General features: G+C 45.6%; 1 protein-coding gene across 5 annotated transcripts; it reads right to left on the bottom strand.

Annotated features, from left to right (window-relative positions):
- Nucleotides 1-6,622: 6,622 nt before the first annotated feature.
- On the bottom strand, nt 6,623-17,559 carry LOC123039927 (uncharacterized). Of its 5 annotated transcripts, none has more exons than XM_044462899.1 (11): nt 17,464-17,534; nt 17,217-17,377; nt 16,434-16,513; nt 15,948-16,131; nt 15,563-15,815; nt 15,176-15,398; nt 14,952-15,072; nt 11,469-11,672; nt 11,265-11,330; nt 10,108-10,159; nt 6,623-7,843 (listed from the first exon to the last, which is right to left on the bottom strand). In XM_044462899.1, exons 4-11 carry the CDS (start codon nt 16,107-16,109, stop codon nt 6,669-6,671), a joined length of 2,256 nt encoding a protein of 751 aa, XP_044318834.1. In that variant the 5' UTR covers nt 16,110-16,131; nt 16,434-16,513; nt 17,217-17,377; nt 17,464-17,534; the 3' UTR covers nt 6,623-6,668. The 5 variants fall into 5 exon arrangements, with proteins under 5 accessions (XP_044318834.1, XP_044318839.1, XP_044318837.1 ...); XM_044462904.1 differs by having other exon boundaries at nt 17,317-17,377; nt 17,464-17,528; XM_044462902.1 differs by lacking the exon at nt 17,217-17,377 and having other exon boundaries at nt 17,464-17,559.
- Between the last annotated feature and the right edge of the window lie 4,883 nt (nt 17,560-22,442).

Raw genomic sequence — 22,442 nt, 5'->3', positions numbered from 1 at the left:
GCATAGTCACCGCCGGATAGGCATATCTCTGAGATCTCCATGGGGTTGCCCATTCCACCCACCGAGGCTCGTATATGTGGCCTATTCCAATGCTCGACGGGATATCCGACCAGGGCAAGAGCTGCTGTGACGCCCCCGATTCAATCGTACACTAATCATGCATGCAAATGTGTACGATCAAGATCAGGGACTCACGGGAAGATATCACAACACAACTCTACAAATAAAATAAGTCATACAAGCATCATAATACAAGCCAGGGGCCTCGAGGGCTCGAATACAAGTGCTCGATCATAGACGAGTCAGCGGAAGCAACAATATCTGAGTACAGACATAAGTTAAACAAGTTGCCATAAGATGGCTAGCACAAACTGGGATACAGATCGAAAGAGGCGCAGGCCTCCTGCCTGGGATCCTCCTAAACTACTCCAGGTCGTCGTCAGCGGGCAGCACGTAGTAGTAGGCACCTCCGGGGTAGTAGTCGTCGTCGACGGTGGCGTCTGGCTCCTGGACTCCAGCATCTGGTTGCGGCAACCAGAAAGAAAGGAAAGGGGGAAAAGGGGGAAGAAAGCAACCGTGAGTACTCATCCAAAGTACTCGCAAGCAAGGATCTACACTACATATGCATGTGTATATGGGTAAGGAGGCCATATCAGTGGACTGAACTGCAGAATGCCAGAATAAGAGGGGGATAGCTAATCCTGTCGAAGACTACGCTTCTAGCAGCCTCCGTCTTGCAGCATGTAGAAGAGAGTAGATTGAAGTCCTCCAAGTAGTATCTCCAAGTAGCAACTCCAATTATCACCTCATAGCATAATCCTACCCGGCGATCCCCTCCTCGTCGCCCTGCGGAAAAGCGATCACCGGGTTGTCTGTGGAACTTGGAAGGGTGTGTTTTATTAAGTATCCGGTTCTAGTTGTCATAAGGTCAAGGTACAACTCCAAGTCGTCCTGTTACCGAAGATCACGGCTATTCGAATAGATTAACTTCCCTGCAGGGGTGCACCACATAGCCCAACACGCTCGATCCCATTTGGCCGGTCACACTTTCCTGGGTCATGCCCGGCCTCGGAAGATCAACACGTCGCAGCCCCACCTAGGCAAAACAGAGAGGTCAACACGCCGGTCTAAACCTAAGCGCACAGGGGTCTGGGCCCATCGCCCATAGCACACCTGCACGTTGCGTGGGCGGCCGGAAGCAGAACTAGCCCCCTTAATACAAGAGCAGGCTTACGTTCCAATCCGGCGCGCGCCGCTCCGTCGCTGACGTCTGAAGTGCTTCGGCTGATACCACGACGTCGGGATACCCATAACTACTCCCACGTAGATGGTTAGTGCGTATAGGCTCGTAGCCAGACTCAGATCAAATACCAAGATCTCGTTAAGGGTGTTAAGTATCCGCGAACGCCGAACAGGGCCAGGCCCACCTGTCTCCTAGGTGGTCTCAACCTGCCCTGTCGCTCCGCCACAAAGTAACAGTCGAGGGCCGTCGGGAACCCAGGCCCACCTCTACCGGGATGGAGCCACCTGTCCTTTCAGCCCCCTCGTCAGAATCACTTGCGGGTACTCAATGAGCTGACCCGACTTTAGTCACCATCTGTATAGTATGTATGTATGTATAGTATATACCCGTGATCACCTCCCAAGTGATCACGGCCCGATAGTATAGCAAGGCAGACTGACAAGGATGTAGGGCCAATGATGATAAACTAGCATCCTATACTAAGCATTTAGGACTGCAGGTAAGGTATCAACAGATGTAGCGACAATGTCAGGCTATGCATCAGAATAGGATTAACGAAAGCAGTAACATGCTACACTACTCTAATGCAAGCAGTATAGAGGAGAATAGGCGATATCTGGTGATCAAGGGGGGGGCTTGCCTGGTTGCTCTGGCAAGAGAGAGGGGTCGTCAACTCCGTAGTCGAACTCGGTGGCATCAGCGTCGGCCTCGTAGTCTACCGAAGAGAAGAGGGGGAAGAAACAATAAATACAGTGCAAACAAAGCATCACAAAATATAACAAGGCAATACGCGGTGTTCGGTGTGCCCTAACGCGGTAGTAGGTGATACCGGTGAAGGGGGGAAAACATCCGGGAAAGTATTCCCGGTGTTTCGTGTTTTCGGGCAGAGGAGCCGGAGGGGAAAAGTTGCGGGTTCGATAGGTTAGAGGGGTGTGGCGGACGAACGGACTGCATATCCGGATTCGTCTCGCCGTTCTGAGCAACTTTCATGTACAAAGTTTTTCCATCCGAGTTACGGATTATTTTATATTAATTTTCAAAGTTTTAATTCATTTTCTAATTTATTTTAATTCGAAATTAATGTTAAATTGCTAGATGTACCCAGCACCGTGTACACAAAAATTGTACACAGGCTGATATGTGGGTCAGGGGGTCCCAGTTGACCAAGTCAACAGCCCAGTCATCAGCCCAGTCAACAGTCAACTGGTTTGACCGTTGACTAGTCAAATATGGCAGGTGGGGCCCAGTTGCAATACTCTGTAGTTTTCTAACAGTGTTTAGTTAATTCTTAATTTAGGGGTTATTAGAGGGTGGCCCTACGTGTCATTGACTCTGTTTAACTAACAGACTATTAGTGTTAACACAACAGTTTTAATTAATTTAGTGAACAGATTAGTTAAGTTAATTAACCATAGTTAATTAGGTTAAAATTAATTAAGTTAATTAATTAACATTTTTATTTAATTTTTTTAATTCCTTTTTTTTTGTTTTCGTTCTAGGGCGTGGGCCCCACTGTGTCTGTGGCCTCGAGGGGCAATCGGGCGTGCGGGCACTAGCGGGGCGCCCAGGCGCTAATGGGCACCGGAGGCAGGCGCAGCCTGGCTAGCCCCGGGCGCTGGCCGGGGCGGAGGAGAGCGCCGGCCAGGGCGGAGGGAGCGCCGGTGAACGGGACCGGCGAGGGGGCGCGGCGAGGCTCCGGCCATGGCGCGGGCTCGTCGGCAGCAACAGGGGGAACCGGGCGGGGTTCGGCGCAGGGGGGTTGCGGGGGCGTGTCTAGGCGCCCTCCGCGCGAGGGGAGGCGAGGCCGGCCAGGGTTGTGCCCGGCGGCGGCGAGGCCTCGGCGGCCAGCGCGGGCGCGGGCCGGCGCCGGAGGCGGCCAGGGGTCATAGCAGAACGGGAGGGGGGAAGAGGGTAGCAGGGGGAAGGGATCCTCAACTCCGTTGCAGGGGAGTTCGGCGGGGAGGCGCGATGCGCCGGCGGGGAGGAGGGCGGGGAAGGCGGCGACGCGGTGGTCCGGGGTCGGGGAGGTCAGGCGGCGTCGGGAGCACCGCGGGGTCGAGGAGGCATCGGCGTTGACGGAGTCCGGCGTGGGGCTGGCGCGGTGGCGACGGCGGGGGCCGGTCCGTGCGGCGGGGTCGTCCGGGGCGGGGCGGGGTCGGCGAAGCGGCGCCGGGCGAGGTCGGCGGGGTCGGCCCCGATCCGGTTCTGGATCGGGGGTTGGGGGCGAGAGGGGGAGTGGTGGGGGCTTCGGAACGAGGCCGAGGGGGCGATAGGATGAGGGCGCCGAGCGCTGGGGCGCTGGGCGTGGCGGCGCTGGGAGGGAGAGGGAGAGACGTGCGGGGGAGAGTGGGAGGGGCTCGTCGGTTGCCCGATCCAGAAGGGGATCGGGGAGTGGGGGGGGGGGAGGGAGCGAGAGGAGTGGGGCGGCTAGGGTTCGGCCGCGGGGGGGGGGGGGGTGGGGGGTTATGTGGCCGGGGCGGCTGGGCCGATGGGCCGGCCCAAAGGGGGGGGGGGAAGTTGGGCCAGGCCAGGGGCCAGGTGGGGTGGGGGGATCTGGCTGGGCCAGGGGGTTTCCCCCCTTTTTTTTTGTTAGTTTTGTTTTCTGTTATTTTTTTATACTTTGCTTTCTTTTAGTTTCCTATTATTTTAGTTTTAGTAAATTACCAAAGTGGCACCTAAATAGGATTTTACAAATTATGCCACTGCCACAATAGTTTAATACTTATAACAATTTAGTTTTTGAAAATGTTTATTATTTTTAAAGCATTAAAATAATTGTTTTTGCTACTCTTTTATTCATTTAACAGTATTTAAACATTTTATAAAAGTGTGGTTTCTCCACCATAATTATCTTTGTAATATTTGGCAACCACCGAACATTTTTGTTTTAATTTTTTTTTTTTGAAAACTTTTATTGTTTTCTTTTATTTAAATTTTGAATTTGTTTCGGTTCTGAACTATCGAGAGTTTATCACAGTAACCGTGGTGACGTGGCATCATTAGCGGGGAATCACTGTAGCTTAATTATCCGGGCGTCACAGCTGCATAGCCACGGTGGGTGAAGCGGAGCCGGTTGGGGGCTTCCTCATGCCGCTCGAAGAAGACGTTGTGCTCCTGAACTGGGAACGGGCTTCCGTTGACAGCAAATTCACGAGCTGCCGCCGAACGGAATAGGACGAGCGCGGCGCCGTGGGAGCCTTGAGCCGTCTGCGCCTCCATGCCAAGGGGGACCTGGGACAGCAGCGCAGAGCGGACTAGAGGCCCAGGGGAGGTAGCCTCAGGATCGACGTAGGCGAAGCCATAGCGCTCGAAATCCCTCATGTCCACCGGGGGCATGTAAACGTCGAGCTGTGTCGGACGACAGCAGCATGGTGGTGCATCAGAATCCGTCGAGCCATCATCACTGGGGGGGCCGCCGAAGTTCAGGGGGGGTGATCGGCGAGTAAGGTGGAGCGGGAACGGGGGCGGGGCGGCGGCGAAAGGGTGTGGGGTGACTGGAAAACGCTGATGAGGAGGATGGCAACGGGATGGGGGCGTGATGTGGTCGCTAGGGGGGTGACGAGCCGCCATGATTGGGCGGGGGGGGGGGGGGGGCGAGGAAAGGAAGCGGCAGTAGAGAGGTGCAAGGCGCCGGAGAGGAGTGCAGGGCGCAGCAGCGCGCATGCAGGGAAGGGAGGGAAGGGCGGGGCGGTGGAAAATTCCGGAGAGGGGCCCAGGTGGACGCCTCACAACGTCCGCCCAACTCGCACCCGTCCGATCTGGAGTGCGCGGTTCGGGCGCCCAGCAGCAGAACGATAAGCGGCCACCCCGGGACTAGCGCAAGAGGACCGATAGATCCCCAGCGAAGACACAGCCGGGTCAACTCCATGCACCGGCGCAAATGTTAACCTACCAATAGTCAACCCACGCGCGACGGGATTTTGAAAATCCACCCGTTGGGAAGCAGCGTCCAGGGAAGGGTGTAGGCGGAAGCGGAGCCCGCCGAGGGAGCAGACCCCACAGCAGAGGAGCTCGGCGGCCACAGAGGGGCAGGCAACGGTGGCCACAAAGACGCCGGAGCTGATTTCACGCGCAGCAAAACGATCACCAGCGTGAGAGAAGTTATACGTCATGGCGGTAGAGACCACGAAATGGTTCACGCGCGGGATGCAGGGATCAGGGGTTATCCAAACTGGCGTGGGACAAGAGAGAGGGGACGCGGCATGAAGCGGCCTGCAGACCGGCGAGGAGAAGTTGGAGAGAGCAAAGGCCGCGAACAGCTCACCGGGACGCGGTTGCGCGCACAGGCGCGGACGGGTGGACGGCAAGCAGAGGACCGGAGGGACGGCGATGAGCGGAGGGAGACTGGACACCGGCCGGGGACAGGGACTGACAGGGCCACCCGTTGAGCCGCCCAGCCATCGCAGAACGAGCGTGGCGCGGCCGGCGCGGGGAACGACGACCACGGGCGGGGGGTGGCTACCTAGGATGCCGGCGGCTAGGCCGGGGGGCGGAGGCGAGCGAACCTGCGCGGAGCTCCTACGTGAGCTCATCCTCCCGAACAACAAATATTCGTTTCTTGCAGGTCATTTTTCAGGCCACTACACTGATCTGTATGTGGTCGCTACTCTGTCCGATGGAGGCCAGGGAGCGTTTGGTTACTACCATGGACTATCTTCAACCGGTTTGGATGGCGGTCATGAAATAGGATATATGTGTTTAGTTTCCTATTTTAATTTTTGCCTGCCGGTTGTGGCTATCCTGTTTTTGTGTTCATGCTCTTTGTGAGCCTTTTTCTTTTCTTTTTGAGACCTTAAGGTTTTTGTTGAACCTTTTGATTATCAATAATATGACCGTATGCATCTTTTGATGCAAAGGCCGGGGGCAAACCCCCTTTTTGAAGAAAAAAGTGGGATTGATCATGAGGCCGTTAATGCTCCGTGCACGTTAAGTGAGGCGAATCTAAGAAAGGTAACGTTTGCTTGTTTATTAGTAGAGATAAAAAAATCACAATCATAAGCATGATTTTTAGTTCTAGACGAAATTTTCGATAACCAACTGGTTACCGGATAATTCAATGGACCACCTAAAATTCTTACTACCGTTCGAACTTTTCAGAACGAATTTAAAACTTAAATGTACGGATGGTGTTAAATAGGACATGTACGTCAATTTCAGCACGAACAAATAACTCCTTGGGTTGATGGTGCTGACCATTTCTGGCTTGTGCACCTAGGTCGCGTAATCGAATCTTGGTTTTGTCGACTTTGAACCGGCCACTAAGGTGAACCAGGTGGCTTTGAGTGTCGCGTGCTGGCCACTAGAAGAGAACGTCACATGTGCACTGGCCGGGCTAAGATATATATAATTTTTAACAATGAAATATTTTGAATTGAAAACTCTTCTGAATAATTTTGGGCGAAAATCCCCTGAAATCACCGACATCTTAGATAAACCGGTCCTTCCGGCCCTTTCTGCAAAAAAATCGAAATCGAGCAAGAAAACCTGGCTCATAAGGCTCCGCACGCATCTCCAGTTGGTGCCAGATGGGGCTGAGATAGTTCCTGTCGATGTTGTCGACGTCCATGACGACCTCTCGGAGGAGGCCGACAAACCCTCGGGCGGCAATCTGGTCGCTGGCCAGAAAGTGCTGCACGATCTTTGCATCAACCAGGAGCCGTACGTCCTCCGGCGTACACGCCAGCTGCGACATGAAGATGCAGTACGCCGTGACGGGCCTCTTGGGCATTTGCTCCTCCAGCGTCATCAGGTTTTGTAGGAGCGTCCACGTGTCGTTGTTGACGTGCAGCCGAGGGATCAACAGCGTGCAACCTTCAAGGCGCACGTCCAGGATAGAAGTCACGTCCGCCGAGAACTCCCGAGGCATGAACTTCACGTTGGCGTCCAAACGGTACTCGGTCGCCCGGCGCCACCGACCAGTGAGCGCCTGGAAACCATCAGACCATCCGCAACCTACTTGGTTTGGATGGAAGTATGTGTGCACCAGGTGCAGCAGGTGGCACGGCTGCTTCATCAGTCTCTTCTGCCCTGGGCTGATGTAGAGCTGTGCCGCCAGCAGACGCCGGACATACTCTACCAAGGAGTCGCTGAGAGAACAGTCACTGGACATGACGCGCTCGTGGATTTCCTCGAGAACAAAGAAAGGTAGCTGGTTATCAATCAGATAAAGGACGTCCCGAAACTCGGTGTTGTCAAAGTTGCAGGCTTGAGGTAGACTGTGGCCCGGATAGTTCCCCAGCCGACCGAGCAGGTAACACCCATCATGCAGCAGCATCCTCGCCAACTCTTCCGGCGTCATGTCGGCGACCCCGTCCACGTACCAATCCCTCGCTCGCAGCTCCAGTCCCTCCCCAAGACCACTAAGGCCACCTGTCCCTCGAGTCTCGGAAACGGTCTGCATGAAGCCCACATATCGCAGCTTCTCTTTTTCAATCCGTGTAGACGAACAACTGCGATGGTAAGGACCGATCGGCACGCGTTGCGGCGTGTAGCTGTTGTGCACCACCGGACGGACCTTCTGGATGCAAACAATGTTGTCCGTCCAATTTTGACTTGCCAGCGTTTTCCCTGCCTCCAAGTCGGAGTCAAGATTCCAGGCTCCTGCACAAATATTCCAGAACTAATCAGCTCAAAATGCAAATATATCGGACACGTGCGTCGATCTGGTGAGCCATATTGTTTCATCTGAGTACTGGACCAAAGTTCCATCCCATACAGATCGACGCACGCGTCGATCTGGTGAACCATGCCAATACGGCATTTGCTGGACCAAATTATGCTCCATCCCATATTGTTTCATCTGAGTAATGTTATTCCAAACTCTTTAACTAAACGCAAGACACCTGAATTCTCATTATCCAAAACTCTTTAGCTAAACGTCGATCTGGTGAACCATGCCAATAGGGCATTTACTGGACCAAAACTCCATCCCATCGTTTCATCTGAGTAACGGAGCAGGGGAAGAGCCTCCCTGTTATTCTAAAATTTGTATTGAGATATGTATTTGAGATATGCACGATTTCATTTGATCCTATCTATACCTAGTCTATATCTATACCTAGTCTATACCTAGTACCTACTACCTATATATATATATATATATATATATATATATATAGTAATAAAAGAAATAGATATTCTTAGTCCGTCATACTATTTTATAAAAAAACCTGATGTTTTTAACATTAAATCCGCAGCACATATCAAATGTTTTTCAAAATACTGATATCTTCTGAACCATAACTCCAAATTTAACATGTTATATATGAAATTTAATTAAAAAAATATATAGGATCTGAATATGATGTTATCTTACCTGTTAACCATTTAAAAAAATACTATCTAGGGTGCAATCTTAATCAACAACGCATTATCCATCTTTCTTTCACATCGGTACTGATCCGAATTGTGGATGAACATCTCAGCAATCAGGATTGGAGAAGAAATTGAAGATCACTTGCCCGTTCTTTGTAGGTATTAAATCTACATGCAAACCGTGTTTAAATAGAAGACAAGTGAAATCTTGAACTTGCCCGTTCTTTGTTGGCAAATACCATTTTTGTTTGGGCTGTAGCTACAAATATTCAGATTATAGACCATTTTTTTGTAAATTAAGAGCGTGTGGCATTCTTTTCTCCCGCTGCAATGCATGGGCCCTTTTGCTAGTAAGTATAATATATTTAGTATTGTGATGTCTATTCCAAATAAAAAAGTACGATGCATTAGCAAGTAATTAAATAGTGTAACTAATGGGGTCATATAATATATGACTAAATAGCTGATCTACATTAATCTACTTTTTTCAACATGTAAACATGTCATTTGAACATACACTAAGTCTAAGAAAACAACGACCTCCACATTCATCATTCATGGAAAAGATACACCTCAACATGCATCAACACATAAAAAAGTACTATGTTACTTATATTCACTAAATATACTACAACTATACAATAATTGAATATAATAAATCATTTCTAATTTTAGTTCAGTTATAATATTATATATCCAAATATTCATGTTCCAATCTCATGGAAATACAAAAGCAAGTAATTCTCACATCAACACGTGGGATGCCATTTACTATACAAGATAGGTGATCCGCACAAATTTATTTCTCTCAACATGCAACTATTTTTCATATAGCAAATCAATATCATTAGATACATGATAGAGTATATTTTTATCATCTCCAAATGCAGTTTTGCAGCTCGGATTGCAGTGACAATAGAGAATCAATGATACAAAACCTTTTTCTATATACCCCCCCCCCCCGCAATGTCTCATATACTACCATGTGGCAGTATATATACTAGTTTATTATATTTAGTATGTCCATATACTATATCTAAGATACTCGAAAGTGAGTTATATGAAAAAATTGCATGTGGCCCATAGTTTGTATTATATTTGTCAAATATGAACATATTTGTATGTAAAAAGGGGTGTGTGTGTGTGTGTGTGTGTGTGTGTGTGTGTGTGTGTGTGTGTGTGTGTGTGTGTGTGTGTGTGTGCGTGCGTGCGTGTGCGTGTGCGTGCGTGTGTGTGTGTGTGTGTGTGTGTGTGTGTGTGTGTGTGTGTGTGTGTGTGTGTGTGTGTGTGTGTGTGTAAAATCTTGTGTTGTCCGCGATAACAAAGTGAAGACATTCTTTTTCATAATTTTAGTATATAAGTATGAATACTAATAAAAAGAAGAAAACATGATTAATTTGTGGCAATGGATGTCAAATCTTTCGCCTACAACTGGAAAAACATAACTTATATTTTGCCTTTTTTAGATTTTGTAGCATCTTTTTTTTGGTTCACCCTTATATTTTTTAATATATGATAGATATTTGAAATTGGATACATATTATTGGTACCTGGTTGCGTTTGATGCAGCAGTAACTTTGATGACCGGTAAAATGATGAATCCTGGTATCAAATGAAAAATCATAGTCAATACAATACAAGACAAGTAAAAATGAATGCGTTAAAATATAGTAGTACCATATTTGATATTGCACTACGCTGCATAGTATGCAAATAGAAATAGCAACATATAGGAGTTCGGATATAATATATTGCGGGCCTACCGTGTGAGAGAGAACGGCTCTAAACATCAGTACGATGTTCAAGATCTAACTTTGACAGTTAGTTTTCAAAAAGAAACTATGATCTCTCACTTTGTTGTGAATTAGAGGGAGTAATTTTTAGACACGAGTAACAGGGAAAGTGAATATATGCCATGAGCCCTTAATACAGTGCCATATCTCTATATGACTACATGATAGTCCGTCAATACTTTTTCCCCTTCTGATCCATTCTGCAATGCGATAGTGCACTAACCAAATTCCCACCTTGCTTATTTCAAGAATTGGGTCTAGTGAACTAACTACTTTTGCACCTTTCGGATATCAATTGGCTCTAAAATTCAAGAATTGGAATTGAGTTCTATATAAGTAGAACCGTTTGGCTACCAAGCGAAATGGGACCATAAAATCCAAGTGCCAATATAATGTGTTGGAATATGACTAAATCAGTTCTTTACTGCCTGTAAAAACATCAAACTGATTTCATGGGTCCCAAAAACTCATGGTTGCTACATGTTTGCATAGGCTCACCAAAATGCAGAAACTTTCTCTTATGAACATTTATCAATCTCAAACATGTTTCGGTTGATCACAAGAAAGTTATGGTGTGGAACAAATGTTTAAATACCATTGTTTTATGAAGCCTATGGGGCTCATTTACTAGCCCAACACAATCAATTTGCATATGGCCCATATGTCTAGAGTTGATCTGTAGATCATATCTGCTCAACAAGTCTTCAGTTCGATGAACATTCAAAAATTATCCTTTCCAATGAACAGACTAAATGTTGTTTGACATTTTTCTACATGAATTAAATCTAGAGAGATGTGAAGGGAAGGACTTCATCCATTTTCTAATAGACGCAGCAAACCAGTAGGGGATAACAAATATGTATAGGTATCTGGAATTTATGAATGATTAGAGATACCTTTAGAGATGAACTCACCTCGGAGCTTGTCTCTTCTGGCGTCTTAGGCCTATCTTGATGCAGTTCATCCAGAGAAATTTCTACCTGTTCAAACAACTAATTAAGTACACCTCACCTCATCTACTAGCACGGAGCACAAACTAAAGTCCACTCAAAGATTTCCACAAGCTCTCAAGATTAAGTGTTGTGGGGAGGTGTCATAGATGTCGTAAGTGATCTTACCAGTTGTGAAGTAATCATGCTTGTTTCCATATACCCGACCATACTGCCTGTTTCATTGAGTCTATCGATTATATTCTGTGTATCCGGTCTCTTCGCAGGGTTGGAGTCAATGCACTCTATTCCTATCTCAGTACATACTCGTACTTGTTGCAGCTGTATGTCGCTGTGTGATTTCTCCAACTTCTCGCTCCAAATTTGAACTACCTGTGAATTGAATTAGTGAGTTTTGAAGATAAGCACCATATTTTTAGATGTGAAATGAAAAAGTGTGCAATACTATATACTATTCCCTTACACGGTGTTAAGAGGCTGAAAAAACTGCAAGAATTTAGGTTTCAAACGAACATTAAATATTCACTTATAACTTCTTTCCACGGGAAACTCACCAAGAATTTAATTAGGGTGCACTCTCTAGTTTCTACTCAAATATCAGAAGAAACCAGATATCAATTAAATTAAGATAAAATATGCATCATGAATCAGTTGTAGATAACTAGAACATAGATGGTGAGATTGTACGACCACTCACTCTCAAAGGCAAAATAAGCTGAGCTTTCTTTTGATTATACATATAGGGCCGTGTAAATTTTCTTTTAATCATTCATAAAAACAAATATGTATACATGGTATTTTTTCTGAAAACTTTACACATCCGTCCATTTATTTTGATGTCTTGGCCTTCCAGTTTCCATATTTTTATTACTGCCAGCAAAGCCTCCGTAAGAAGCATGCTCATTTTTGTTCCATGTGTAAATCTCGGTGTTATTATCCTGATGCTTAGGAAGTAGAAAAGAAATGTTGTTTGATCCTTGTGTACCGAATGTTAGCTTTCTTTTGTTCGATGTGTAACCAAGAATTATATTAGGAAAGATGAAAAAAGCAAGGTTGATTTAGTCCTGGACCACTTCTTCATCACAATCTTACGATGAACGATGCTTTTAAATACGCCGCACCCCACCAAATTTACAGCTAAATAATGATTTTAATCTGGTTTAATTTTCTATTTTTCTTGGCTTTTGAAGTGCTAAATATTGGTGCAACATGTCTATGTTTATCAAATCAATTGTCGAATCACCTCTTGGTGAAAATGTGGCCTCAATCCACCAGAGGTTCAAATCCTAGTTTTCATTTTTATAATCGTGTACTATATAAGGTTGAACCACTGCTTGGACTATAAGTATGAGCATATTGTAACCACACCCAAAAAAACATACAGAAAAAACCAAACCAAGCTCTTTAGGTTTAACTAGCGCATATGCCCGTGCGTTGCAACGGAAGACTTCAAGGGACGCGAATCAAGCTAGGAGACCAGTGCTTTACTACTGAGGAAATGCATGTTACTACGAATAAGGGGTGCCAAGGTCGATAAACTGGGTCGTGGGATACATGTTGCTGATGACAATAACAATGGACCGATTTATTGTAGGGTTATTCAAGACGGTGGTTCGGAACATGAAACATGATCCCGAGTCAATTGATCTGGGTGAAACAGAAACTTCAGATTATTAGTGCATACAGAAATTTATAAAAGTATAATAGGAAGAATAACATTATTCATTGTCACTAATGATGCCATGGCCTGAATAGATTTTATGCCATGCAACTTGATATCATCGGTCAAACATAGTACTTGCTAGATATACACCATTAATTACTGTTTAGGCATATGGATAGTGAAGTATATTAGTGGACACTCTAAGAAATTCACAAGCTTACTAATAGGCATGACAATAGTAATGCAATTTTTTGTAAAGAAATGCATCAACAGAAACTTTTCATATTTCAAAGAAAGCTAAATCTCATCGGCTTGAAAGTAGGCGGCGTTTCTAGATCGAAGCCAAACGTGAAAGCTTCCATCGATATCGCTCTGCTCCATGTCCTTTGTTCTACTCCGAGTTATAGATGGGTCGCTCGCTCTGCTCCAATTCCTAGACGAATCAGTTTTTCAGAAGAAAAATATTAAAATCAGCGGTGTTTTTGTAAGAACTAAAGGAGTCATGGCTTCTAATTAAAAACTTCCATGAGAGCGGAGAAGGAGAATGATGGTGGTCAAAGGCCATAGCGAGCACGTCCGGCCGAGCAGGCATGCATGCCGGCCGGCATGTCGTCCCCCGTGCATGCATGCTTCCAACTCACGTATATACATCACGTCCTCTCCCTCTTGAACATAGGCGCGGCTGCACCGTTCATTCTTCAAGACCGAAATCCCTCTTCTTTCCTTTTCGTTTCAGGAGCTGGACTATTTAAAATCTGTATGAACCTTGTTTTTCAGCATGTAGGTAGCTAATAGCTTAGTTGGTCTTATCATGTGTTGTTTGGCATGAGGTTATGAGTTCGATTTCCTGCACCGACCATTAGTATTTTTGCTTTGTTGGGCTAGGCGGGCCGAAGGTAAAGATAAAGATAAAGATACGATCTATGGCTTATAGTATGGTATGGTATAGAACTTAGAAACCATATAGAAGTCGGGTCTTTAGGTATAAAATCGAAACAACTCATTTATGAGTTTAGGCCCAGCCAGCCTGGCCGCCAGGATGTCAGCCCAACCCACTAGGTCACCACCACGCACAAGCACACCACTCCAGACTCGACAAGTCCATGGCTAACACCTCCCCGCCCAGTCGCCCTTGCCAGATGCCATGCCATTGACAAAGACTACCCCTAGCGAGCAGCCGAGCACCGGCACTACAACGGGTCGATGGTGATGCACTCACAACTAGCTCACACTCGGTGCACCGCCAATTCGCCACACCTCCGTGCTAAGGCACCGCTCCGCCATCTGATGCGCAACATGCTCCGCTCTCATCATTAGCTCACCAGACTTGGCATCCGTGCCTCTCTGGCATTCTCCATCTAAAGATTTAGTGCACCTTTCCTACTTACTACTGGTAATGCTCGTACTACTTATTTTGTGAAGTAGTAATTTTGTAAATCCTAAGAGGTTATAACTTGAGAGTTGTGCAGTTTTTTTTTTGTTCTGTTAGTACCATATTCGGTTGTAGTGTTGTACTAAATACTAGTACGCAATACATGGGCTTCTATTTTGCTTGAAAGTAGTAGAAGGCTGGAACCTAGAATTGTGTTGTGCACTACAGATTCCATAGACCGATAATGCAATCACATGGTATGAAAAATATCAGTATGAAATATTTAGTGATGGAAATATACAAACATAACTCAAAATTTATTGCCTCATTTTAAATTCTTGTCAAGTCTAGTTTTTATGGTATCTTCAAAACCATACCGAAATAATTTAGTTTAGACCAAAATCGAACTTTATTTTAATTCCATACAGTATTTATCAAAGTATTGATAACATATGTACCAAACCGGATAAATCGAATGCACAGAGTTATTGTCCATACTAGAGTTATTGCTAAAACGAAACAGAGGGATATCATGCTGTGTCTAAAAAGAGAAAACCCATACTAAGAAAATAATGCATTTGACCCTTAATTTTCAAAAGACCTAAATTGTTCTTACAGTGTCGACAGTGTGATACCCCTTCTCTCCAGTGAGTATCTCTATGATTATTGCACCAAGACTATAGACATCAAACTTGTATGTGATTACACCATTACCAAATTCTGGTGCCAAATATCCCCTGCATAAACATATACACATGCAATTAGTTAATAATCAAGGTAATTCATTCATAATATAATCTTAGAGGAAAAATATTGTACTAAATGGCTAAGCAAACTTACAATGTTCCACCTATATTCTGAGTAAAAACCCGGCTTTGTATATCTTCAAAACACCTTGAGAGGCCGAAATCAGCAATTTTCGGCACCAAATTGTCATCCAACAATATATTTGCTGGCTTTAGATCTAAGTGGACAATTTTTTTCACATGAAGATAATGCAGCCCCTGACAAATTCCTTGAATAATTTTATAGCAGTTTCTCCACGGAAGTTTGCGAGATGTATCTATGAACAGGAGAGGATAAATGAAGTTTATTACTTATCATACATCGAGTCCTTCATATTCGATACAACAAGATGGGTACTATATGTGGGATACTAAACCATGTAAATTTCGGCATTAAAAATGATAAAAGTTAAAATAAACTTTACGTGCCACATGATCCTACCAGTGATATACTTATCAAGACTCCCATTGGGAAGATACTCAAAGCAGAGCAACCTTCGTTGTACATCCGCCATGACGAATTTTCCGTTGTACCTTTCCGCACTCCCTTGTGTGTCAGCACAATACCCCAGGAACCGTACTACATTTTTGTGCTTCGCCACCATGAGACATTCAACTTCTCGCTGGAACTCCTTCTCATACAAATGCGTCTTGGACAGCCTCTTCACAGCTACCTTCCCACCATTGAGCATTCCCTTAAGTCACAAGATGACTTGAGAGAGTTAACTTGAGTTTTGATACTCCCTCCGATCCATATTAAAATTGTCGCTGATTAAGTGGAGTATCAAGTTTCATCAAGACTTGGACAGTTGAGAGTTGTGGCATACCTGGTAGACAACTGCAAAACCACCTTCGCCAATTTCCTGCTTATCAGAGAAACCATTTGTGATTTCTGCCAAAAGTGATAATGGCAGGGCCTTCGGCTCTGCGGTTTCATCAAATAGCATGCGCTCCAGGTCACTTTTTGTCATACTTGATAGGCAATCCATTTGCAATTACACGCCACAGTACCTGAAAGTGAAAAACAAGGGCAACATCATTGTTTTTTAGGCTACTACACTTCGCGGCTGAATCACTAAAGAATTATGAAAGGCAGAAGATTGTTCTTCTGTTTTACGAATAGGAAAGTTCCACAGCTCCTTGGGGCAGTTTGGGTACACTGTTATCCATGTCAATTCGAGGGTATCCGGTGGGATTATGGTGTACCCAATTTAGATCACAAACAGTAAATCATCACTTCGACAAGACAAAATTACCGGCTAGCATTATGCAACATATGAAGACAATAATGATTATTATGAGCCAATGCGTACCTATTGGATACTCTTTTAGATGGCTCAGGAGATTAGCGAGTCTGCAAAAGGACGACAGACTTGAAGTGTCCACCGGAGCCCTGCCCAGAGGATGATATATCATTGTGAGTGCATAGAGAAAACTGCATAATCTTGATATAAACAAGTGTTGAAAATGACCCAAAATGGTTGAAAGTTAACACAAGAACAAAGTTTAAAACAGAGCAGCCTATGCGGAAGGATATTTTTCTCCTTTTGTTTGCTGGGGTTTCTCCTATTGTGTTCAACGTTAGTATTACCAGATTCACAGTTAGTCAAGTTAGTTGCCAGATTCACAATTTGCAATTGAAACATGAGCCCGACGATTTTGATTCACTAGTAATTCTGATTCGCCATAGAAAGAGAAGGGAGGAGAAATAGACTCTCCATCTTTACAAAGCACTTACAACTAAATAAATGATGACAAGAATCACTTACGAATTGGGTTATTGTGGATTAGTTGTAGGTGACAAATACCAAAATCTGATTAGAATCAATTGGATTGAAAATTCCCCAAGGAAATTCGGTTGGAGGTCCACATGTCAGGAGTGAGGAAGATTCAGTGCATTAATCCATTCGATCCAGAATCCACCTATCGCATTTTTAAATAAATAAATGACTTATAAAAATAAAATGAAAGGATGAACCCATCGTCTTCCCCACATAGCCCCAGATCCAAATCCCCAACTCCAACATTACTTCTCCTCCTGAATTAAACCCGTAGAATTTAATCAGAAGAAGTCAACTAAGATCGCTGATGCTTACTGGATCCAAAACATGTTCGTAGCAGAAGGATAGAGAATCCAGGACTGAACCACCTGGCAGATCTCAAGGAAAACGATGAGCAGTGTGTGTAGGATCTAACCAGCAGATGCAGATAACTTCCGGCGATCTCCCAACCGAAAGGATCAGACTACTATATAAAACTGCAATGGCAGGCAGACTAGTTCAACAGAGAAAAGCTACATAGCGTGTACGGATCTGCTAGGGATCATATCTGAAATTTACTCACCTGGTAGGTTCAGTAGCTCACCACAGCGAAGAGCGCCCTGGCTAGCACTATTGAGGAACTGGACGCCAAGGTGAGACAGTGAAAGATGCCATTGACCCCCACACGGGCGACTCATATATACTCCGTCCGTCCCATAATGTAAGACGTTTTTTGACACTAGTAGTGTCAAAAAACGTCTTACATTATGGGACGGACGGAGTATTATTTTGCATCGATGATCGATGGGTGGCAGCACAATCTCCGGACCGGACCACCATCTCATTTTGGACATGGGCATAACATCGGTCCTATATGACTATACTATTGTCCACATGCCAATTTATTTTATCTTTTGTCAGACTGTTTGTATTTGGCTCTGTGCATCTTGTTTATGCAGAGTCCCGGTGTTGCTCATCGTAACTTTTATCCACTTAATGCTACATATTAAGTTATGAAAATTTTAACGTGGTCCCTCTTACCTTATTTTTACATATGAGGTAAGAAGGTAAGAGTTAACCAGGCCGCTAATTAATGAGATCAACGGCTCGGATCTATTTTATACTCTTACCTCTCATGTGAAAAGAAGAGGTAAGAGGGACCATGTTAAAACTACTCGGTTAGTTAATAAAAGTGATCTTTATCAAAACAATATTCTTTTGCAGCGTTGGGATGTGCCACATCGCCCCTCCCACTACTAGATTATTTTCTCCAAAAGGGTAATTCCGTCTTTGAGGTAATCTGCAGAGATGACTGAGGGGAAATATATCAGTCATAAAAAAATGCAGCCTCCATAATCATTATAGAGTGCACGCCAAAAAATTATAGAGGCATGAGAGATAATGCAAACACTCAAGAGTTTTCATATTTGTTTCCTCCATAATCGTGTGACCCAGGAGATTTCTTGCTCCCAAAATCTCTAGGGTGGCCAATCGACACGATCGACAAAGCCCCTAATCAACTGATCGTGCAAAAATAACCCTAATCAATGGAGAGAAAGAAGAATCTCTAGGGCAACTGATCAATACAATCGGTGAACTAACCCTAGCTACGGGTTGCACAACCCCCTAGAGGAGATCATGGAGATCGACATCCACCAGGGCGACGCGCTGCGGAAGCGATGGTGGAGCTAGGTCTAGGAACTTGCTACGATACCATGTAAGAGGATTAGAGACAGGGGATAATTGGCGTAATGCAGTCTGTTTTGTATTGAGCTTGTCGGGCGGTTTATATAGAATACATGGCTCGGAGGGCGAGAAACCTCTTATCTCCTAGAGATAAGGTCGGAATTGATTACAAATCATATTCTACGAAATATATCTCTAAGAAAACTGAATAAAAAATATATGAACAACATAGACTTGTAGCACTAGTGGATGCGACTATCGGACGATTCATCTTCCAGGGTGAAAACCCTTGTCTTGACCTCTATTGGTCGGTCTCAACAGCTACAAAGTTGCGTCGTTAACTTGTTGAAGACGTTGCCTACTTGCTTGTGTGTTGGTCTTCATTGGTTGGTCTCGACAAGTAGGATGAAAATTCATGTCAAGTCTTTCTCCGACCAGGAGTGACGACCATGACACAAGGACGTTTATCCTTTTTGAAGGCGTTGCTGCAGAGGTGTTTATTTCGTAGATTTAGCCATGATTAACTTGGCTATGTACTCTGTTTGATAATAAATAAAAATGACTATGTACGTCACATCAATTCAGAGGCCGGGGGTCTGACCTCCTTTTCCAAAAAAACAAACAGAGGCTTGTACCATTTAAGATTCCATTGATATTCCTTTTGAAAGAAAGTTTGCCGACGATAGATCTAGTATACTTTCGGCATGGTCCGCACCATGGAGCCCATGGAATCCAGTATAATTTTGCTGATAGAACGATCTTCCTGTTCTTGCTGAGTTCTTAGGATTAGCCTACCTGGGCGTCCCTGCTGAGAATAGACAAGCTTAATTTAATTATGGGACCGAGTAATCTTCTGCTTTCGACGTTGTGTGCAAGCAATATTGGTGGATTCAATTTCATCAAGATTTTTAGAGAAAAGGCATACGCTCGATTTTATAAATAAAGCCATACGGCAGGTCACAGAAACAACGCAGGGAAGTAGCAGCAGCCCTAGGCCCCACCAGCGGCCAAGGAAAACACGACACACAGAGAAGTCTGGTACATGGCACCCACGTCTGTACACGGCACGCAGGCCGGAAGAAGAATCCCCCAACTGGAGGACGCCAAGCAGTCAACCAAAAGCCCTTAGTCACCCTGCGCTTGTCTGCAAAGAAGAGACGCCGTCGTCCGAATTTTGGAGGTTAACGCAGTGAACGCTTCATGGTCGTCGTCCTTAGTCAATGATTTCCACTGCTGCAGGAGGGCACATGATTGAAATAAGCAGTCAGCAGGTTTAGCAGGAAACACATGTTCAATAGTAAATTTGTTCCTAGTCGTCCAAAGGGACCAGCACATCGCTCCCAAGCCCACCCAAAAGAGACGCCGAGAGACGCCCGAAAGGTCATGGGCCAAAGCCCGCAGCTCCGCAAAGGAGGCAGGGGCCCAAGAGACGTTTAACCAATCCCGAACGCAACTCCAAATGAGCTTAGCCAGGTGACAATGAAAAAAGATATGCTCAGTGTCCTCAACAGCACCACACAGAGCACAGAACTGGGAGCCCGGGCCATTTCTCTTGCGAATTTGATCAGCCGAAGGCAGCCGGCGCCGAAAGGCTTGCCATAAAAAGATTTTAATCTTAGGGGGAAGACGAGCCTTCCAGACCTGGGAGAAGCGATTAGTGGGCGTACCCCCAATGAGCTTGGAATAAAGAGATTTCACCGAGAACCGACCAGAGGAAGACAGCGGCCAGATCACCGAGTCCCTAGCCGTCGAGAGCGAAGGGAAGAGGGCAGTAAGACGTTGCCACTCTTCGAACTCTACAGGCGACAAGGAACGCCGGAAGATCAGGTTCCACCCCTAGGAAGCTAACTTAGCAATAGAAATGTCAGGGTCCGAACAATAAGAAAACAGGGTGGGAAAGGTCACCGAGAGTGGTGAATCTCCACACCACCAATCTAACCAAAACCTGATCGAAGCACCATCCCCAATGACAAACTCAACGAATAATTGAAAAACAGGCCTAACTTTGACCAACGCCTTCCAGAATTGTGAGCCACCACGCGACATGGCAAACATTGGGCTGCAGGACGGGAAATATTTAGCTTTCAGGATGTCCAGCCACAGGGGCTGGTCCTCCGCACTCATAATCTTCCACCACCATTTAATCAGTAAGCATTGGTTCATGATGGACGTGTTAAGGATGCCCAAACCCCCCAGGTTTTTGGGTCTGCACATCAGCTTCGATTTCACAAAGCGATACTTACGGTGGTTGTCCGCCGCATTCCAGTAAAAAGCACCACGGTGTTTGTCAAACCCCGCATGAGTCCCTGCCGACAAGAGGTAGAAGCCCATCAGGAACATAGGGAGGGAGGAGAGACAGACGTTAATAAGAGCTACTTTACCCGCATTCAAGTTGTATCTGCCCCGCTAGGGTAGAACCCTATTACCCACCTTGGTAACAACAGGAGCAAAATCCTTAGCATGAAGCACATCTGGGGAGATCGGAAGACCTAGGTATTTGAGAGGAAAGGACCCCAACTTGCAATTGAGAAGGTGAACCACTTGAATGGCTTCCGAATCCTCGACCCCAGTAACAACCACTTCACTTTTAGCAAAGTTAATCTTAAGGCCCGACATCGCCTCGAAACATAGAAGAATAAACTTAAGGTGCGCAATGCAGGCATCGTTTAGCTCCACCATGATAATGGTATCGTCCGTGTATTGGAGATGGGTCAGACCAGGGGGGATGAGATGATTGCTAATAGGGGATATATGCCCAGAGGCAGCTGCCCTAGATAGCAGGCGAGATAAAGCATCAGCCACAAAATTAAACAAGATAGGTGAGGCAGGGTCACCTTGCCGCAGGCCCCTACCATTAGCAAAGAACTTACTGACCTGACCGTTCACATTAATAGCAGTGTGGCCCCCCGAGACTAAATGCATAATTCTATGGACAAGAGGACCATCAAAAGCTTTGGCCAACAGAACTCTACGCAAAAAAGGCCAGCTAACCGAGTCATAGGCCTTCTCAAAATCAAGTTTCAAGATGACCGCTTTTGTTTTTCGAATCTTAAGGTCATGAACGATCTCATGTAGACATAAAACCCCATCAAGAATGAAGCGACCTTTAATAAAGGTCGATTGAAAAGGGTTGATGGTACGGTGGGCAATGGGGGAAAGGCGCGTAGCCAACCCTTTGGCCGGAAACTTTGCGAAATTATTAGTAAGAGCAATCGGCCTAAATTGCGAAATCAAGTCCGCACCCTTGACTTTAGGAATTAAGGTAATAACCGCATAGTTAAGGCGCGAGACATCCACCGTACCCAACCAGAAACCTTGAATAACTTTATAGACAAGATCCCGCAACTGCGGACAGAATTTTTTGAAGAAAGGGATTGAGAAACCATCAGGTCCTGAGGCCGCGTTCATGTTAGCCGAGTTTATCACCTGCCAGATCTCCTCGTCAGAAAGGGGGACCATAATACCCATGTTTTCATCAGGAGAGATCCTAGAATCAGAGTCCCAGAATCCAGGACAGAGGCCAACCCCCAGGTCAGGCTTAGAGCTAAGGAGATTAGAGTAGAATCCCACAATGTGGGCCAAAATGGTGGGTTGGTCCGAGGTTCTAACGCCATTAATAACTAGGGAATCAATGACGCATCTGCGACGCCTGCCATTGGCGATCGCAAAGAAATACGCCGTCATCGCATCCCCCTTCAAGGTCCAATTAAGGGTCCCATGCTGGTGCCAATAAATTTCCTACTGGTGGTGCAACACCAGTAAGGCATCTTCCAGGGCGTACCGCGTGGCCCATTGAGAGGAGGAGAGGCCACGAGAGTCGGCCATAAGATCAAGATCCCGGATTTGAGATTCTAAGGAGTCCTTTTCTTTACGGGC

The sequence above is a fragment of the Triticum aestivum genome, chromosome 2B (assembly GCF_018294505.1).
Source record: "Triticum aestivum cultivar Chinese Spring chromosome 2B, IWGSC CS RefSeq v2.1, whole genome shotgun sequence".
NCBI lineage: Eukaryota > Viridiplantae > Streptophyta > Magnoliopsida > Poales > Poaceae > Triticum > Triticum aestivum.
Note: the sequence above shows the minus strand (reverse complement) of the source record. Positions and strands in the feature narration are given on the sequence as shown.

Coding starts and splice junctions, on each gene's coding strand:
- LOC123039927 (XM_044462902.1), bottom strand. CDS start 16,109: ATGGATTGCCTATCAAGTATGACAAAAAGTGACCTGGAGCGCATGCTA. Junction 15,073..15,175: donor CAGAATATAGGTGGAACATT/GTAAGTTTGCTT, acceptor ATGTTTATGCAG/GGGATATTTGGCACCAGAAT. Junction 10,160..11,264: donor CAGAAGAGACAAGCTCCGAG/GTGAGTTCATCT, acceptor ATTTGATACCAG/GATTCATCATTTTACCGGTC.